General features: G+C 35.9%; 1 protein-coding gene across 3 annotated transcripts in view; it reads left to right on the top strand.

The window, feature by feature from the left end:
- The window catches only part of LOC100652202 (UNC93-like protein), a 55,337-nt gene that overhangs the window by 8,634 nt on the left and 26,326 nt on the right, over window positions 1–20,377 (top strand). For all 3 annotated transcript variants that reach the window (XM_003398924.4, XM_048410352.1, XM_012313739.3), the window contains exons 2-3: window positions 5,978–6,708; window positions 12,484–12,700. In XM_003398924.4, the coding sequence (XP_003398972.1) occupies window positions 5,994–6,708; window positions 12,484–12,700 (932 nt within the window). In that variant the 5' untranslated portion in view covers window positions 5,978–5,993. The remainder of the gene's footprint in view (window positions 1–5,977; window positions 6,709–12,483; window positions 12,701–20,377) is intronic.

Genomic DNA, 20,377 nt, shown 5'->3' with positions numbered 1-20,377 from the left:
ATTAACACATTCGTCTTGTTAATCTGCCTACGTTCTTCGATTCATTTTTAATCTATAATTAAGATTTTCTTTTAAAAAGGTTCTTGTTCAACAATTTCGCAAGTTTCTCGTTCCAATCTTTTAGCAATATCTCTTTTAAAACATCGGTCGTCTTTTTGTCGGCTGAAAAGAGAGCAAGATTGAGCCATAAAAAATCGCCGACTATAGTCGAGTTAAACTCGCATCGTTTATACAATAGTAAATGACAGCAAGTGTTCATTGATTGATGACTATTAGATTTGTTCGAACGATCTGTGAGCCATCATTGAGAAATAGCGTGAAAAGAGTTGCGGAAATAAGAAAGGAAAAGAAGTTTGACTGTTTAAAAATCAAGGTGAACTTTGTGCTAGAGAACTCAAGTCCCCGGATTTGTTTCTTTCCTTAATTCCTATGAGACCGCAAAAAATCATGACAAAAACATTTGTCGAGAGAGATTACACACTTTGAACAAGGTAACGAGTAAGATTAGGTACAAAGTATCAGGATAACTGTATAATAATCTTTAATAGATACAGTTAACACGTTTTGTAACATACGATCTTCCGCAACTGATGTTCTTTATCCCTCTGATTAAATTAATTACATTATACTTCATAGGTTTTTCTTTTTTTATCCATCCATGGCCGTGTTCTTTTCAACTTTTTATCAGCTTCTCTGTCATTCTTCCACTTTTATATCTTCTGCATCGTACTTCATAGTAGAAATCAAGGCTCTCTTGCACAGTAATTGGTTAAGTAATAATATCAGTGAATTGACAAGTTACAAATAGTAGTTTAGTAGGTTTTATTTCACAGTTCTCCTGGTAGTATATCTTTCTTGATAAATATGGTTGAAATATTAAGAACACGATCAATCGACTTTACATCGCAGAAATTAGACATTTTAGCTACTTTTAACACGTGCGACGATGTCTGGAATGATGTAAGACCAATAAAATGTCCAGTTTTTAACAACGCGATGAAAAGATAAACAGCCGAAAAGAAGAAGAAGAAGAAGGAGGAGGAGGAGGATTAAGAAACGAGATATGTTTGCCGAGAAAAGAAAACGCAGGGAAATTTTGAATGCCGGCCAAGCAATTTACCGAACCTTGACCTCGTCGTGGTACAAGTTCGCACTCCAATTAATTTCAAAGTCTACGCACGCTTCTCTCTCTCTTAAGCTATCTTTATATGCTAGAAGTTGATAACACTTTGTTACGTCCTATACATGCGTAATGCAATCCAAGTCTGCAGAAGATTCGTTTTACGATCATCATTAGCATCAGCTGGTTTTCCAGCCGGTTAATGATAAAAAAAATCAAGATACGGGAAATTAGCTTATTTTACTGCGACTTCTGGGAATGCGTTTAGACGCAACTTTTTATACAACGGAATAAAAAGGAAGCTCGTCCGTCGAGGTATTAAAACCCAGTGTAGAACTTGGATTAGCAGCGGGACGACTTCTGCTTTCCCAATCAGCCGGATTCATCGAAAAGGATGCCGATTAATTCGACGTTTTATAGAAATCGTCTTTAAATAACTCTTTCTTTTTTTTTATTCTTCTTTTTTCTTCCTCTCACTTCTGTATGATCGATGATCGAAAGCGACGTTCTAAAATCCCACGGTCTAAGATCCTTCTACGTATTCCTCTTTATATGTATATTCGGTGACGAAATGTCGTTCTCTTGTGTTATCTTCGAAGAAGAAAGTACCGTACATAATCGACAGTAAGTATTCGGATACGTATATCCTTTACACTTATGGGAACAATCTTAACAGACTCTAGTTTATTCGGTTTATTCGCTCGAAAGTATCCAGACGTTTGCTTATGTTTGACAGGATATAATTTAATTTTCATATTACGTTTCGAAAATATCAATATTCTATTATTATGATAATGAAATACTATCATCTACAAAAATACAGTAAGTTATGGAATAAATTATACAATTTTTCAACAGATTTGCAAAAACACATTCCATTTGCACACACTATCTACGTAGCCTCCTTGTACAGATCAGGCGAAAAAAAGTTTGCCTAAACTTATACATCGTGATTAATCCAAATAATATTATTTGAAAACAACGGGAAATCACATTCCAAATTCTAATACATATTATCGGGTTTTAAACAAATAATTGAAGTTTGTTATTTGCTCATTGCACAAGAAGATGACAAGTATTGATAAAAGCCAAAAAACCAACAAAATTATCGTACGTTTCTGGCGTAATCTTCATTTGTATTAAATATCAGTAAGAGTCCTAATGCTCATTGTCAATAATGTTTGTTCGTGTACGTTCGTCGTTAATATACGAAATTTATAGATTGCATAGGGAAGTACGATCGAAAGTGTCAGTAAGTTCTATTCTTAGTGCTGCGTCCATTTGTTTGCAAGAAGAAGAAATGGTATAACAAGATTGGTACAAGATTCGCGGTTAAAGCAGAGTTGAAGGTCGTTGGAAACTGGTTAGGGTGGGTATTCTGCTTTCGTGGTACTACACTTTGGTGGCCGAATCGTGTTCAAGTAAGTCAGGGTCATACAAACCGTGTTTCTGTGCTACCGATATAAAAGTGGGAATTCAGTTATGTGTATTTACTACACGTACCACGACGCTTAATTACGCATACCAAATTACCGATTTTTTTACGAGTATAAGTATATTCTTTGACGTGATGTGTAAACGCCACGTGGCGCCCCTTTGCTTTCGGAAGGAATTGTAGTTTCTCTTTGGGAATTCACATTGATTTTTAATCGTGCTTGCTGCGTTTATAGAATTTTTTTTGCAGTGAAATTGTCTTAAATATTTTATTATCGAAATTAATAAAATTTATTAAGAATCTTTGGTATTAATTACCCAATTTGGTATGGTAATTAAACATCGATAATATTCTAGTAAAAATAAATTAATCTTATTAAAATTTTATTTAATAAAACGAGGTACAGAGGTGTTTCAATTTTTCGATCTCTTCAGTTTGCATCATTTTTATTGACTTAATTACGTTATGTAATCATAGTAATAAGATTTACTGGAATAATCCATACTTCATTGAAATTTATCAAGTTGATCAGAGGCGGCCGTTAATCGAATAAAATAAATACTCTAATTAAAAATTTTATATCTTCAATTAATCTAAATCATATTTACTGATAATAATATAGATCCTTACACGATAATTATTGCAGCTTTAATTCACAAAATATTCTCATCTTCTAATGCGTATGTCGCACGATAACCGTGTATTTCAACAAAAAACAATTCTCATATGTTTTCTCTTTGGAACATGTTTTCTCGAAGGACGAAACGAAGAATTCTCGTATCGCGCGCTCGCTTGGTACGGCGGTATTCTTGTTATGCAACAGAAAGATTAGTTATGTCTTTTCGTCTTGCTTTTCCGTGGCTTTGTCTTTCGCTGAAGAATGAAAAAAAGGAGGAAGAAAAAGAAAAGAACGTTCCCGATTGGAAAGGAACGCGAGCCTCGCGTTTTATCCGCGTTTTACTCGTCTGATACAAGGAAACGCGACCTTTCGAAATGGCGGGAAAGGTTTTTGCTATAGTTGACAGGTTTTCCGTCGTTTATTAATACGTACGATAGCCTTCTGCGAACGTTGCGTTGATCTTGATGAACGATCACAATGAAACCAAGGTTTATTTATTCTTCTATATGTTCCCGCGCGTGGATTATCGCGATTCTATTGCTTTAAAATTTTTCAGCTTTTGCATATTATTAACATCGTCTTTACATATCAGGCGAAGACGAGTGTATACGATTTATTGAAGTAGTTTTTTTCTGAAAACTTTAGATATAATTTACGATTCAAGTGATTTAAAACGAGATACATTAATGTACGATAACCTTGATTAAAGAGAGTAAATCTTAAAAGTATCTGGAAATAGAAATACGCTTCATTAGTATAAAATAGCAGGAGATATTTTTTCTACGAAAATATAAAGAATACTACGAAGATCCACAGGTTAATTATAATATTTGACAAGCGAAACAAAACTACATTTGGGTTCCAATTCTCTAACCGTCTGCATAAAGACATTCCCAAGCAATTTATTATATTTACATAATGTTTCTATATACATAATATGACACAATCCTTCTAAGAAAATCTCTCAATGATATTCATCTTTTAACATTAAAATTAGCTTTTTATCTTTCTTGATTTTTAATTGGAATGAATATTTGTAATTGGTTGGATAATCCATTGGGTCATAGATGGCCATATCAATCCGAGTAATATGCTAAGAAAAATGTTACCATAAAATCGAAACATATTACTTCGCGTATTTCCTACGAGAAGAAAAGATCTTTTTCCGAGCCTTCGAGAATGACCCAAAGAACGCAGCAGGATTAATCAATCTCACTCTCGATCCTCTCTATTCCGCTGCCGCTTGCCTAATTCAAATTCATTGCGGCAACTATTTAAAGCATGTACATCATATAGCCAACGATATCGTGCTTAAAAAGTCGTCAGAGCTGTGTGCCATTATTTGTAATGGTCACGCACGATCATCGAATATTCCGCTCCAACCGCGAGTGAAATTGCTCTTTAAGCTTCTGGAGGTTTCCACCGGTATCACTTGGTCGTAAACAAGCGGGGTCGTGGAACGTTTTCTGGCGCGGAAGAAAGTAAGCAAGTTTGAGAAACGCTGCGAATGAAACGAAGATTTGGCGTAGGTGGGGGGCAGACAGGGCGCAGAAAGAGTTAGCGAACGAGGTGAAGGTATTGCGAGCGCCGGTTAATTGCGATGCACGCCGTGCGACACGTGTCACAGCATTGTGCGGCCGGTCACGCATTCCCATCGATTACATCGACGACAAACGAATTTACAAGCGCAACTGGAACGTGATTCGCGAACGGCTTCAATAAGGCCTTTCCAAATGGAAAAAAGAATGAGAGAGAGAGAGGAGAGAGAGAGAAAGAGAGGGAGGGAGAGGACGAAGGGAAAAGAGGAGGAAAAAGGAAAGGATTCCCTTTAAACTGCACGATCCGTGACGAGGTCTTCGCACGCCCCTTCATACCAATGAACGGCCCGTTATAAATCGCTTTTACAGAAATACGCGATGTTGTACGCGCGCCACCGTCCATAACTATCAGCTCGTAATATACGAGGCGTTCGTTCTGCGCCTCCAATATCTTGTCTTCTTCAGATGCTTTTCTTAGATATATAACATTGGTTGAAATATTTCTCTCGATAAATCTTGGCATTTTAGATTTTATTCCTACGGTTGTCCCGGAGGAGTATCTTATGGTCGTGTTGAAAGGGAAAGGAATCTTTCCTTTTTTTTTGGCGAGGGTCTGTTTCTTTGAAAATGTTAGGTAGGGAATGGTAAACATTTGAATAATCGAACACAATATTATTTCACAGTGATATCGAACTTTGAAGCAATTTTCGTTTTTTTACAATTCCACACGTACATTCAATTTTTGGAAATGTATAAATATATAGAGTACACTAAATATATACAAAATAGTAAAAATATAATAGAGTAAATCCGATGTATCGATACTCACCAAACTACCATATTGCACGTACAATCAACCGATACAAATGTCAATATTACATGTAAATATCGATACTATAAATCGTATACATGTAAATTCATCTTCGTCTAAAAAACTGCTTGCTCATCAGTCTGTTATGCAACCATCTTTATCTTGTCTCTCAAATGTAAGAATCTGTCTCTATCAAATCGGATATACCAAAGTATGTTAGTATAACGGATTAAAAGAATGCAGTCTAATACAACTAATACAAACATTAAATAATTAAATATATTTAATAATAAATTACACATAAATTCATCTTCGTCCAACAGTTGTACCCTCACCAATCTTATACAATCAACATTTTCCCTCTTCTTTCTCCGATATAAAAATCACTTTCTATCAAATTAGAATCTATCCCAGACGAAGTATATTAACAATCAATTAATTAATAATGTTGCAGGTAGCAAACACGTAGAATGGTAGCCTCACAACACGACGGTACCAGAAGTGTTGGTGGCGGTGGCGGTGGAGATGGTGGAGGTGGCGGTGGCGATGAAACCGTGTACACGGTGACCGTGAGTGGTGTCGGTTACAGGAACGAGGGTTACAAGGACGATGGTAACGATGGTATACCTCCTGAGCCGCAGAAACCACCGCAATTATCGTCCACGGACGACGATACCCAGTCCAGAAAGTTCAAGCTCTCCCGCGGCGAGAAATGGCGGATCTTAAAGAACATTAGCACCGTATCCGTAGCATTTATGGTGCAGTTCACCGCGTTTCAAGGCACAGCGAATCTACAATCGTCTATCAATGCCAGTGATGGTTTAGGCACCGTGTCCCTATCAGCGATATACGCGGCTTTGGTACTATCATGTATCTTCGTGCCAACCTTCGTTATCAAAAGGCTCACCGTGAAATGGACGTTATGCGTATCGATGCTGTGCTACGCACCGTACATCGGCTCGCAGTTCTATCCAAAATTTTATACCTTGGTACCGGCTGGCGTGCTTCTTGGTTTGGGTGCCGCACCCATGTGGGCTGCCAAAGCTACCTATCTCACGCAGGTCGGTGGCGTCTACGCGAAACTCACCGATCAGCCGGTTGACGCCATCGTCGTCAGGTTTTTCGGGTTCTTCTTCCTTGCCTGGCAGACTGCTGAACTCTGGGGAAACCTCGTGTCGTCGCTTGGTAAGTGGTGGCCTTATTTATTTTTACTTTTTCTCTTGTTTTCATTTCTCTTTGGTTAAATATGTATTGTGCTGTTTTATTCTGAAACCTTAGAGCTCAAGCAACTTTTTATTCTTTCGTTGTTAAGTTTTGCTTTTTTCTTTTTTTTTTTTTTTTTGTTTAAATATAATGTTGTTTAATTTAAAGCTCAGGGAATTTCGTTTATTTCGTTCTATCTCATTTTAAAATTTTGGAAGCTCGGAAATTTTCTATTCGACTTGTATTTGGAAGAGTACTGCGTAGAAATTCGAATTTTCGACTATTTGACTTGCGCTAAATTTGTTGTAGGAATTTTTTTTTATTTGACTTGCGTCAAGCTTATATGGAAGATGTAGAAATTTTTTTTATTTGTCTTATATTACGTAAAGGCACATGTATGTAAAAAATGGAAAGAAAGGAGGATGTTTGAAGGATTTTAGTTTTTTCTTCTGGATAACATTGAATGAACTCATGGTATAGTGAGAGGTTAATATAGCGGAATCCATCGTTCTCAATGTCAACGTCGTTTATCATTACTATAACCAACATTCACATACTCAATGACGATAGTCGGTGATCGAATCTCAATAAAATAATAATTGTTATTTAGGAATTTATTTAAAACGAAGTCGTATAAGAGGCAGCTTATTGAAATGAAATTTCCTATCCTTATTAACGATCAACATCGAACGATCTTTATTATAATCGTTAATATCATATTCTTATTAACGATCGATATAACGAATATCTGCCATAGATAAATCTATAAAAATTACTTTGAAAGCCAGGCTCACACATCGATTAGCATATTAGAGAAATTTGTTGCAAAGCTAATGGTGCAAAATGAGGACGATAAGTCGAATAGAACGGAATTACGTAGTCAATAGGTGTTTTAAAACCTGAATTATCGTTGAGTAGTAACTCATAGGATAGCAAAATTGTTAGACTGCGTTAAAGCATATAGATTCACCGAAGCAGTAGCATAAGGAAATCCAGTAGAAAACATACCACGAGCTACCCATCAATACTATAAATCAGCTCTAATTAACCGTACCGTTAGGTTAAACAGAGTCTTCCTCATCGAATATGCACGAACTTCATCCGGCTCAAAATTCCCTCGAACGTTTACCGAATGTCCTATCCAAGATAAAAAAAGAAAACCAGAAAACGAATATCTCGAATTATAGATACCTTCGTTCTACTTCTATTCATTCACGGTATAAATTAATCTTTTGTAATACATGCCCAAAAGTTCCTTTCTGAGAAGCATTTAAAATGTAAATTGTTGATGCCCATCTGATCAGAGGACCTTCAAAGTCGTTGAAGTCGTTTCGGATGAACGATTCTTAGAGAAGGTTGTCAAGGCCACGCGAAATCGGTGTCAATATTATTTTGTCCCTCATAAATTTGGTAATCATTCGACTCTTCATTCTCTATCTTCCCGTATCTGCCAACGTACGAAACTTACCTGTCGCTGCTGATACCTAATTATTATCTACTATGTCTGAACAGATGGCCTCATCAAGTGCGAAACACTCGTGAGATCACGCTGCTTCGTAAACAACGCACGATTGCGACGCACGCACATACACTCCTGTCCATAAATATTAGATTATTGAGAAAATTCGTGAAATTAGCGAAAGTGAATCCAATGATGATCGATATTGTATAAACGCGGCATTTCGTTTGCAATTGTTTTCAGTCAGTTTCCATTACTAAATCCCATATTTTAAACTTGTGACCGTGAAAGGGAATGCCAAGGATTCGTTCGTTACTCTTTTCCTCACTATTTCTTTCACTCATATTCTTACAAACTGTACGTTCGTTGTATATATTCTAATAACAAAATTTGACAAATAAAATATAATCTAGACACTCGTGTCTAGTTACAGAGTTAATGAAATTTCCAAATTTTTCGTATAACACACACGATATGCACGTACAAGTTTTCTATGACAAGTATTCAAATACTTTCGTGAGCCACTGCAACTCTTCGTAAGCGTTCTAATATTTATGAAACAGGAATGTACGATAGGAATGTACAGTACACAATACACGCATGGTGTGTGTAGCAGTAATAACGCGTGCGTAGTCAGACTTGTCGGGCCAAATATTCGGTCCTTTCCCTTACTGGCTGACTAGTTGCCTGGCTGGTTGGTTAGTTTACTGGCTGGCTGGTCGATAGGTTGGCGCGAGATCGACGACACGACAACTCTCGCGCTTGCTGCTAACTGCTAACGTTCTCCATGGACACACTCGGGTTTCGAGCGGTTCTGACTGACAACATCGAGAGACTCGCCGAGAAAGATAGGAACGTTCGAGGAACAGCGATGGAGAACACTTTGCACGCGGGAAGAAACAAGATTTATCCGGTATAAACCTGTGATAGTCGGTTTCCGTACCACCTCGTACGCATTCCCTGATACTTGGGCGGCGGTAGCGCGCGATTTAACTGTTTTCTATGATTCGAACCGTTCGATCGAGCGATCGGCTCTTCCTCTCCGGCGGGCAACGGCACTTCCGTTTACTCCGCTTAGCTCTGCACGCGCGACCCGCTCCTGTCTTCACGGCAGATACGTTTCAGGTAAACAAACGATGGTTCACTTGACCTTTCTTCTCTTTTCCCGCTCCATTTTTTCCTTTCTCTTCTTTTGATATTGATTTTTTGTTTACATAAGATCGTTCAACCTTCTCAAGATTTCACATGTACATATGTATTATTATTGACAAAGTTGTAACGATCCTTTTTTCCCGTTTAATGTATAAGACACAATAGAACGTGTTTTATCTACCATCACGTGTCATCTATCTCTAATCGATATTTCTATATGCTGTCCTTTTATTTTCCGTTCAATTAATAGAAGTTTATATATAGATCAGAGGATTCAGTTTTCAAGAGATCATTTAATTCTTAACTGTTGCTATCTGTTAACCTTCATAGCCATAATGTTAAGAAGCAATTGGATAGCGTAAATTAATCGATGCAAAAAAATTGCAAATTAAATGTTAATGCAACGTTGGCCCTTGATGGGTTGAATGATAATTAGATCGACACGACGTATACGTCAGTAGCAACGAATACGTTCAACGAACACTAAATAACATCTCTTTCTACTAAGTGGTATTCAGATAAATGGAGTTCTATTGTAATTGAATGGAATAAGGAGGGGATTACGTGTTGACGGCCTTGAGTGGACGATTGATTTCGAACGAACTATAGGCGCGCCTCGTTGCTGAAACCTGTTTTCATCCAGTTTCTTCCGATATCTTTGAGACTGTTTGGAGAGTATGCGCTGTTGAAAATGTACTCCGTGGATCGTGGTGTCTCGCGATAGGAACATAGGAACTCTCGATTGCTTGATTTTGCTAGCAGGTATGTTCTGCAACATAGTATATAAACACTAGAGTAGAGTAAAACCTATACTTCGAAGCATGATAGACACGTGCACGATAATCGAAACGCGATGAACATATCCGTGAAACAATGTATAACCGGACAAAAAGCAAGACAGTGACTCATTCTATTGCGAATACATAATTCTTTATAAACACACGTTCCTTAATTACGTTTAATTTATGTGTTCTGATGGTTTACGTTCAATCAGAAACTATTACTTGTATTCTGATCGTCGTGCATTAAAGGAATGCCTTTGATGAAGATGTATACAAGTACATATTTACAGCCTCTCATCGTTACGTTGTTCATAGGTACATTTCTCAAGTTCTCCGGAAAATTAATCGAAACACTTCAACGACGCTACATTTCCCTAATGTCTTAATATATTTCCCCGTACAAACTACACTTTAGTCGTTTAATGTTTCTACTGGAAGATGTGAGATATGCTTAGTCAACGTGCAATCCAAAATGTATCTCTTTTGGAGTAAAGGGCATTAGGTTGAATGCAAATGTAGAAAAGATGATTTGGAAATAGGTTAATTATAGGAACGCAAGAGAAAATATAATATTATACCGTAATTAGGGGGTATCACTAATATAAGAAGATACCATAGAGATTTCGCTTTCTTATTTATACTAAAATACGTTCGATATATCTGCCTTTGATTTATACTATATTATATATGTATTTATAATTATAAATATTAATCCATTTGTTTTATTCATTCGTTTTTTCATCATAAATATGTCATAAACATTTTCCATTTTTCATTTTTCATTGTTACAATTTAACTCCTCTGAATCACAAATCAAGAGATGAAGTTACATTTTGATTACTACGTTGATTAAGTACTTTCTATTCTCCTGGATGGATACTAGTACATATTTAAATCCTACACATACATCTAGGAAAGGATTGTCTGAATCTTCTCGCCATTTAGTATTTCATCCAAATAGTAGCCGTACATTCTTTCAAATTTACTTGGCTCTGGTTCAACAACTCGAACATTAAACACCTGGCACATGTCTACAAATCTCCATAAATACGTACAAATACTCTCGATCTCTGTATTCGTCGCTCAAGTAACCGAGAAAATTAGTGTAACATTTAAATGGCAGCGCTCTTTAAATTCGTGAACTTTGTTCGCCAAGAAAATTGCATTCCAACAACGTATACATACACGGGCCTGCACACACGTCACAGTTGAATATATTACAAGTTGATAAGTAGGACTTGCGGACAATCGGAAACGAAGGTGGGAGACATTGTAAACATACTATGATATTATCAACGACGCTTCGGTGAAAGTTCCTGTCGTTCGCCGTCCGATGACCGCGTACATGGATTGGCCAATGTAAATTCCAGAATATGTGGATACGTTTCGCTCTGATGTCGTATAACCGCCGCTTAACACGATATTTGCATGTTCGATGAGCGAGGTTGATCGTGATACGAACTAGCGAAGAAAATGCTGGACTTTTTCTGCCATTAACTTCGACATGGTAGAACTCGTACAATTTGTTTCTATTTGACGATGACTTCGTTGAAACTTTTCGATTATTCTTTAACCTTTTTGCTCTTATCACAGCACTCGTATCTTGTTCAATTTTTTTATCTACCCTGGAGAATATATGTATGTGACACGGGTCGTTAATAGATTGTAATCAAATGCATAAATAGTAGCATACATATCATTCGATTGTCTTGCAAAGTTGAACAGGATCTTGATAAGTTGTTGGGAGATTTATGTTTGAAGAGATAAGATGCATTTTGCTTAAGGTCTCATTCCTTTGCTTATGTTTCTGAAGGAATTCTATGTGACGTACCTGGCATTTAATATTTGTCGAATATTTAGTCGACCAACTGTGTGTGTTAGATTTTTACAAGATGACAAAATTACAGATGAATAAACAAAGGAGAGAAATAGTTATGCACGTGAATAATAAACTTGAAATATGATCCTCAATAATATATGGAATTCTCAAGAACAGTTTAAGAGAAGTACGAGTACTTGCAAGCATGAATAACGAAATGATTATAAAACTATTCAAGTTTCTAAAAAAAAACACGAAAGAAGAAAATGGTTGCACAAATAAAGAACATAAAATATAATTATATCTTCCTTGTGATATATACATATTATATACATAGATATTCATTTATTTCATAATTTAATTATAATTATTAATTATTTAATCGTTTTGATAATCAAATCACATTTAACAAGCAAATATCATTTGTTCTCCAGATCTGCTCAAACCATTGCTCCCCAATCAAACTTTATCATCATTTTCAGCGATATTGTTGTATCTATATCTCTTTCTCTAATCAAAACTTCTCTATTTGTTTGAATTCCAAGTACTCACCGGAGAAGAGTTCGGCGGTGGCGGGAACCGTACCACGAATTGGAACAAAATCAAGTTCTGTGGAGCAGACTTTTGCGTCCTCGGGAACGGAGCCCACGAGACTCTGGATCGTCCTCCAGAATCTGAGATCTACGAAATTTCTGCGATTTATCTAACTTGTGTAATCATCGCCGTGATCATCGTCGCCCTGTTCGTCGATCCTCTGTCGAGGTAAGTGTCAACGTGGTCGTATACGCGCCATTGATCCAAAAGGCATCATAATGCAACTTTCCATTCTCTATGTGTCGACCTTTAATTTTTTACCATTGCTTCGACTGGAAATTAATATCGGCTATATAAAAAATATCGGCTGTCACTCATAGTAAGTCGTAATGATAAATTTATCGTCGCTATTCGAACATTCTGTTCCATACACAAGAAGCAAATATAAAATAAGAAATTCTTCAGGATAATAATGATAATGTTGAAATATTGCATTCGCGTTATTTATCATTGACAATTCAAAGCTGAATGACTCAAGTGCAATAGGTAGCCACGCTCATTATGTGGTATGTACAGTAGCTCGCGAAAGTATTCGTACTTATTGAGATAGTATATGAGTACATTGTTTGTTTATGTACGAAAAATTTGCAAACTTCATTAAGATCATAAATAAAGACTATCGTCGTTATATTGGTAAATTTTGCAACGAATCAGAAAAACGTACATATTCAGTATAAGTGTATATCTCGCAGAGATCAGGAAAGTATTTAAACAGCCAGTTATATTATTAAGTTTCAATATTCGGTGGACCATCGATAAATTGCAGTAATTGCTTGCAGTAAATATTTTCTAATTTTTCTATACGTTTTCAGATTAGTTTCAAATTTCACCAATATAATCTTAACAGTCTTGTCTTATTACGATGCCGATGAAATTTGAAAATGTTTCACGTAACACATACAATACAGGCCACAATAAAAGTTTTCTATGACGGAGTATTCAAGTATACTTTTGCGAGCCATTGTACGCTTTTTTCACGGTCGTTACGATTGACGATTTATTGGGTAGTGTGAATCAACGATTCAGTATGACGAAATATAAATGCAGGCACGAGTTTGAAAAATCATTTACTAATTATTTGTAATTAGTAACCACACGACTCGGCTCGAGTTTAACACGTGTATGTTTCATTCCTTTTGCCTCGATAGTCGATAAATTACTATTTAACGTACGTTTTATGATTTCTAAGAATATCGAAGAATTATTTTCTAGTTATTACATCAACCAACAACATATCCATCCCTTGCTAGATTTTCTTGCTTTAGAACTCGTTATAATTATAAGACTTTCATTATGCAAAGCGTTCAACGATTTTTACACGTGTGGCATCAGAAAGAATTACTTTCTATGCATTTATAATCGATCCTCGACTCTTTAAGGATGTAGGAATATATATTTTGCATTTAAATTAGAAGTTCGATAAGGCTCGTAATCCTCCAGGGCTATAAGCTGTGTCGTCTTCGAACGACCATATAAGAGTTTAGACGCATATAACAGCTTCTTAAAATCACGTGTGGGACTCAAAGCAAATTATACGTCGCGATACTGATGATACCCTCCGTTTAAAAGATTTCATTAGGTATGTGTATATCCATGGCGAACTTGAACGGTGAACAACGTCAAGACATAATCGCATTTGGGAAAACTGGCTGCCGGATCGGTTTTGTCTTAACGTCAATATTTGATATCCGTGAATCAGGCTTCATGAAATCCTCTTTATCATTTAACACGGGCTAGCCTTAGGTTTATTGTTGAGAAAACACTCGAAGCTTCTGCAAGGCTAGTATACCTTGAGTATTACTTCAAGTTAAACAAATATCGACTCGCTTCTAAGATGGATGATTAACGAAATAACCGGTGAAACTCTGTATTTTTCCGTTTCCGTCGTTCGATGTCGTTGCTCGTATCCTCAATTCAGTTCCGAACGATACTGTACGATTTTGTATTCTTTCAATGTAAAAAAAAAAAAAAAAAAATAATGAAAAAAGAATGGTTTGAAAAATTTATGAAATAGCTAACACTATGAAAATCTCTATTTTTATTTTGTAAAAACGTAGTTTCAAGTTTTCGAAGAATTATTGACGTATCGCCGGGCAAAAATTATTATCGGACAAGACAAGCCTTTAACGATGCCTGCACTAGTTTCATAAATAAACGTTATAAGTCTTTAAAAAATTTAGATTACGTTTTCGCTTATTCTTAGAATTCACAGCAGTTCACGTAAAATGTATCGATAAGAGTACAAATTCGAATTGAAGTATGCATTCGAGTATTTATCTGAAATTAGGACGTCAAATTAATTTAATAATGTACGATACACGTGCATACACACACACATACACGCTTATATTCTTATGCTCGAGGGCATAGTCAGTTGGAATTCAACGGCACTTTACGTTTATCAGGATTATACAAACGCCTTGCACGTGTATCGCGTTCGCAAATTATGAGATAAGAGCTCAGTTTCTGACATCTTCGTTTATCAAGCGATTAGAGGTTTAAAGTGACAATGAGATACACAGGGTGAAAATGGTACGTAGCTTCGACGCTGAAAGGAATTTTAATTTCATTACATTCGACAAATTTTTATTTATTCTCTTCTTTTTATCCCATTTAGTACATCAACTTTAAGTGGCTCTAACTCAAGAGACCATTCAATATTCGACTGAAAGAATAGACAAGGTTCGTGTAATTTATACACAGCAAATGTTATTGAACTCTTGTTATTTAAGAAAAAAATTGTCACCGTCCATGAGTCATTGCCACGACTCATAGCTGCTTGCCTTTCGGATAAGCACAATACGAAACGTAAATAGACAGGGAACAAATGGAACGATAAAGTCGATCATGCACGATCAATGACGTACGTAGAACATTAAACTATCGATTAAATTATCCGAAAAAAGATTTCTATCGCGATTTGCTTTAGAGAAAGATATCTTTATCTAAGACGTTCGGCACGTTGTTCTAAGTTGTGGACACAAGACGAAATTTATATTCCCTTAATTAACATTTCGTATTTGCTCGTATAATTTAAATCAATGTTTGAGTGCTGAGGATCGTTCAGTGCCTATAGATACAATGATCGACTAGAAATAATTTTATTTTATGTTTGTTTAGCATTTTTTTCTTTCCTTCCTTGCAAATGCCTCGAGAAAACTGTAAACAAAAATACACATACTGACTCACGAAATTATTTGGAAAGTTAGCGTAAAAAGCATGATAGTCGGGCATCATTATAGTACTAATAACATTTGAAAATGTGTTATATAACGCATACAATATTTGGTAAAAGTTTTCTACGGTATGTGTTTTGCCTCAGCCACTGCATGTATTTTTATATTTCTCTCAAAGAAAATGTTTCTCCACGTGATATGAACAACGACGTCAATCAATAAGGACAATGAGTTGTAATTATTAATTTATGTCGAGCCCAGAATGAAATTATGAAACGTACTACGAACTGAATGGACGAGAGCAGAAACCTCGTGGTTTTAACAAACTCCTATAAATCACTGTATTTCGATTGTTAATTTTATTTTCTGCATCGTGACTAATACCTCATAACACCTGTGATATAATTATAAATTCCAAACTAAACCAAAAAAAGAAGCGAAGTCTTTGTTTCCGTTGGTCTGTGCGGTGAATTGAAATTTTTTAGACTTTTTTTTCGCTACACACGTATCGTAGCATCTGCATTTAAATTGCAACCTTCAGACTGAAGAAAAAGAAGGAAAACAAGATAGTTGACGTTCTATTGATCCATTCACTGCCATCTTTCCGATTTTATTTAACATCAACACATCCGTCGAAGCCTCGATCGTTCGAAATTTGTCTACCTTATGAAAATTACCTACCCGGTATTACCTATTTTCAATTTTCTAATAAGTTTTGTAAATGATCCTTTTGTTTAACAACGGCGATAAACCAAATAGCCGTAACATAATTCACTTTATCTGGCGTAATGTAAATATTATGATAATTTCGATAGATAAAAAGCGCGGAGTATCGAGCGCTATATATTTTTATTTAGTACGATGATCGTCAGAATACGTAAGCTTTGTTCGTTCCACGGCCTCGTCAATAATTTGGAAGCAAATCGTGTAAACGTTCAGGGTGTCATTGTTTAAGAAAGTCGCTGAGAAAACGAAACGTCACGAATTGGTTTCTAGCCAGGATGTAGGTTAACGAAGTTGCTACGCTAGAAATCAATGTCAAAACCGTTTCACTTGCACGGATTCGCTCGGATAAAAAGAAGAAAAAAGAGGGGAGAGAAAAAGTGACAGTTGCGTAGAAAAAGAAACGTAGGCGGGTACCTGATTAAATATGAAATCATTCTTCCGTGGCGGGCAATAATAACAGTGGTATCTGTATAAGAGAAGAAGATTGAAAGTCAAGAGCATTGGCGTTTCGAAGAAACGAATACGCGCGGATCCATATGGCTGAGAACACTATCGACATAGCGGAATGGGGAAAAGAGCAAAAGAAAAAAAGCTTCGGCGCCGAAATAAATTAAAAGAAAGAAAAGAAAAAAAAGAGAGCTTGGTGTTTCGATCGAATAGATGATGGAAGCATGATGATGCGGTCGGATACTCCCCTGGAAGTTTGCCTACGGCCAAATAAATTACACATATCGTTCCGACAGGCAGGTGTCAACGAAAAAGTGCTTCATGGTTTTGAGATACACGCCTCTTCGTTAAAACGATCGATGTTTTATTTTATTATACAGGAAAAAATTATATGCATATTTTACTTTTTTCTCTTTCCTTGTCTTTAATCTGTCAAATTTAAACACATACGTAATACGTACCTTATATATATATATAAATCTTAACGTAATTCCGCCTCGATTTTTTCTTTTCTTCTTTGTGGGATAGCTTGTTTTTGATCAGTTCGAACGATTGAACATTCCTTTATACGGGATGATTTATCTGTTAATTCGATCGTCATGCCTTCTTTTAAGATTGCTTTTCCGGTACAATTTTTTACACGGTAATCTTTCTGCCTAAATCAAATTGACCGCAGGATTATTTTTTTCTCTACAGGACGGGTCGTTTTATTCTATAAGATTGCTCGAAAATTATGTTTCTCTCGTAGGAAAAATTTCCTATTCAATAGAATTATTCGATCAATTATTTGTTCGATCAAGTCAATCGGGAATTATTCTTTTTCCCTGTAACATTGTTTTCCTCGTACGGTAGACTCGACCAAAAATCACCTTCGTAAGATAATTTATGACGTTCGATGGAATCGATCGAGAACGAAATCCTCGTTCGGATGCGACAGTGCATGTTTATCAATGGCCACGAATGTTGATTACGAGTCTCGTGGCTGAATCGAGTTTCCAGAAGCTTCCGGTAGCGGGACGCTTCTTGAAAACTCGCCCACATAACGGAAGAGAAAAAAAAGAGCGAGAAAAAAGACAGTAATGTTTTTTTCCAGGAGTATTACGAAACGCGCACCTTAATAAGCGTGTATCGCGCGAGATCCGTGCAAGATCCCCTCCCCTTCTCCCATTCAGAATCGCTATAAACATTGCTCTGCTCATGATTACAAAATAGCGTACATCCGACGCAGGATGCATCGAAGCACGGCGGTTACACAACCACCCGCCGCAATTTGTACTTATTAAAACCCGATAAATTTCTGGCTGTTGCCAGCATTGAAGTCTCCGCATGCGAAGGTACATCTATACACGCTATAGTGCGTGCATTGTGTACTGGCAGACCTAAATTCAAGAAAATGCCTCGAATTAAAATTACTTGGAAATGTAAACGATTCGAATCTAAGGAAAATTAAAAACAGAACGTTTTTTTCGTGCGATAATCGTGGGGAGGAAGATGGTAGGGAGGAAGTGCGATAAATTATACCTCTATGTTTTATTTTATCTTTATGGGACACCGGTTTAAAAATTCATTGTAACGACGTCTGTATGTGTCGGTGATTACGAAAGTGATACATGCCATATGCGTATTTCTCGTTCAATGATATTTAAAATTTTGCGATTAACGAACTGAATTTTTGCTCAACGACGCAACAACAAACTCAATCCGGCGGTTCTATTTCTACTTCTTCGCTAAGATGATATTTTTCAGATTATCGTAATGTACGTAGATGTGACGCAAAATAAACGATAAACTTGTTTTTTCTGATTCTTCACTTGGGCCACTTTCATAATCACCGGTACGTATAGTGATTCCATAATAGCTAAATTGCTTTTTATTTGATTCAGTTGATTAAATATCTGTTCTTGCTATCTATCCATTTTTGAATATTTCATGGTTGATTAATTGCCACAATGTTAATTATTGGTTTTATACGAAACTTGTTGGATTTATTACGCAGTTCTCTAATATAATTACGTAGTCTTTGCATATAGCACGTCGTTTCTACTAAATTGATTTGTTATGTTAGAATTAGTTTCTTTTAACCATCAAATGATATAAAAATCGGAAAATCGACAAATATAGACTTATTATGCTGCCTGTCCCCGTATCTTCTTTCCTACACTTTTTCAAAGCGCAATACTTAAATAGAATTGTTTTGAAAACACTGGATATTTTAAAAGATAGACGACTGCGCTTGTATAAATTACTCTGGAACATTCTCGACTTTAAATGCAAGTGGTATACGTTTATTAAAAACACGCTGTTAGAAAAAAGAATTACATACAGGTATAAAAAGGCACTACGAAACGCGAGAACATGAAAGTAAAGAAATTTCTTCAGGACGATTTCTACTCAACGTTGTAATTATACAACGTTTCTTGACACGCTTGTACATTTATTTACTCGGTTGCCATACCTTATTCGTATCTCTTCGAAGAGGAAAAAACGTATAAGACGAGCTGCAGAAAGAAAAAGAAAGTGAACGGTATTTTTGGTTACATAAATAAATTTCACCGTAAAATAGATTACGAAAATGTTGTCTTCTTCGATCAAAACACGATCGATTGGAGCTATGAATATGTTCGTAAACATCCGGAGAATCTAATGTAATACCTAACACCTCTAAATGTTCAAATATACTTTAATCATCGATGTAGTATATTCGTCAACAAGCACTGCTTAATCTACAGCCAATATTGACAATATTGATACAACAAAAACTCAAATATATGCCCATACATATGTATGTAGATATTCGTTTTCGTCATACATTCTTGCACGAAAGAATGAATAATATAATATGATACGATAACTAGCATTCGCAAGAATATTACATACGATAATATTATCTCTTAGTGTCATATGGTATGAATTACGTATATATTATTATACAAAAGTACAGTGATACATATTACAATCGTGACAACACGTTTTGTGATATAGTGAAGCCCACGAGCTATGAAATTAAATAAACAATAATTATTAAGAAGTTTCCTTTTTAGCAATTTACCACGAAGGATATATTTAAAAAAATAGGGATTAATTTATAATTTATTTTTCATCGATCAGACTTTCCCTAAATTAATGAATACTTTGTATAATCCTTCATTCTCTTGACATCAAAGGTTCCATTTTTATCAAATAACTCGATTACCTCACTTCGTACTATCTGCCATCTCTATTTTCGTTATCTTAAGCTATTTATTTTGTTTCTTCCTGTCTTCTTTTCGGCAGTTTATTTTATACGTGTCTTGTAACAACCAACTTACCATTCTACTTATCAATGAAACTTCACAGGACTTACAAGTCAAGAAAAATGACGAACAATTAACATCGTGAAACAAATATCCGAAGATTCGTTCCTACGTAACACATCGCGAAGATATAACGTGATCACTTGCCAGTATGAAATCATCATGCTAAATTCCACGAGACATTTGCACCGTACTGTATCTGT

Source organism: Bombus terrestris, chromosome 11 (genome assembly GCF_910591885.1).
Source record: "Bombus terrestris chromosome 11, iyBomTerr1.2, whole genome shotgun sequence".
Classification (NCBI taxonomy): domain Eukaryota; kingdom Metazoa; phylum Arthropoda; class Insecta; order Hymenoptera; family Apidae; genus Bombus; species Bombus terrestris.
Note: the sequence above shows the minus strand (reverse complement) of the source record. Positions and strands in the feature narration are given on the sequence as shown.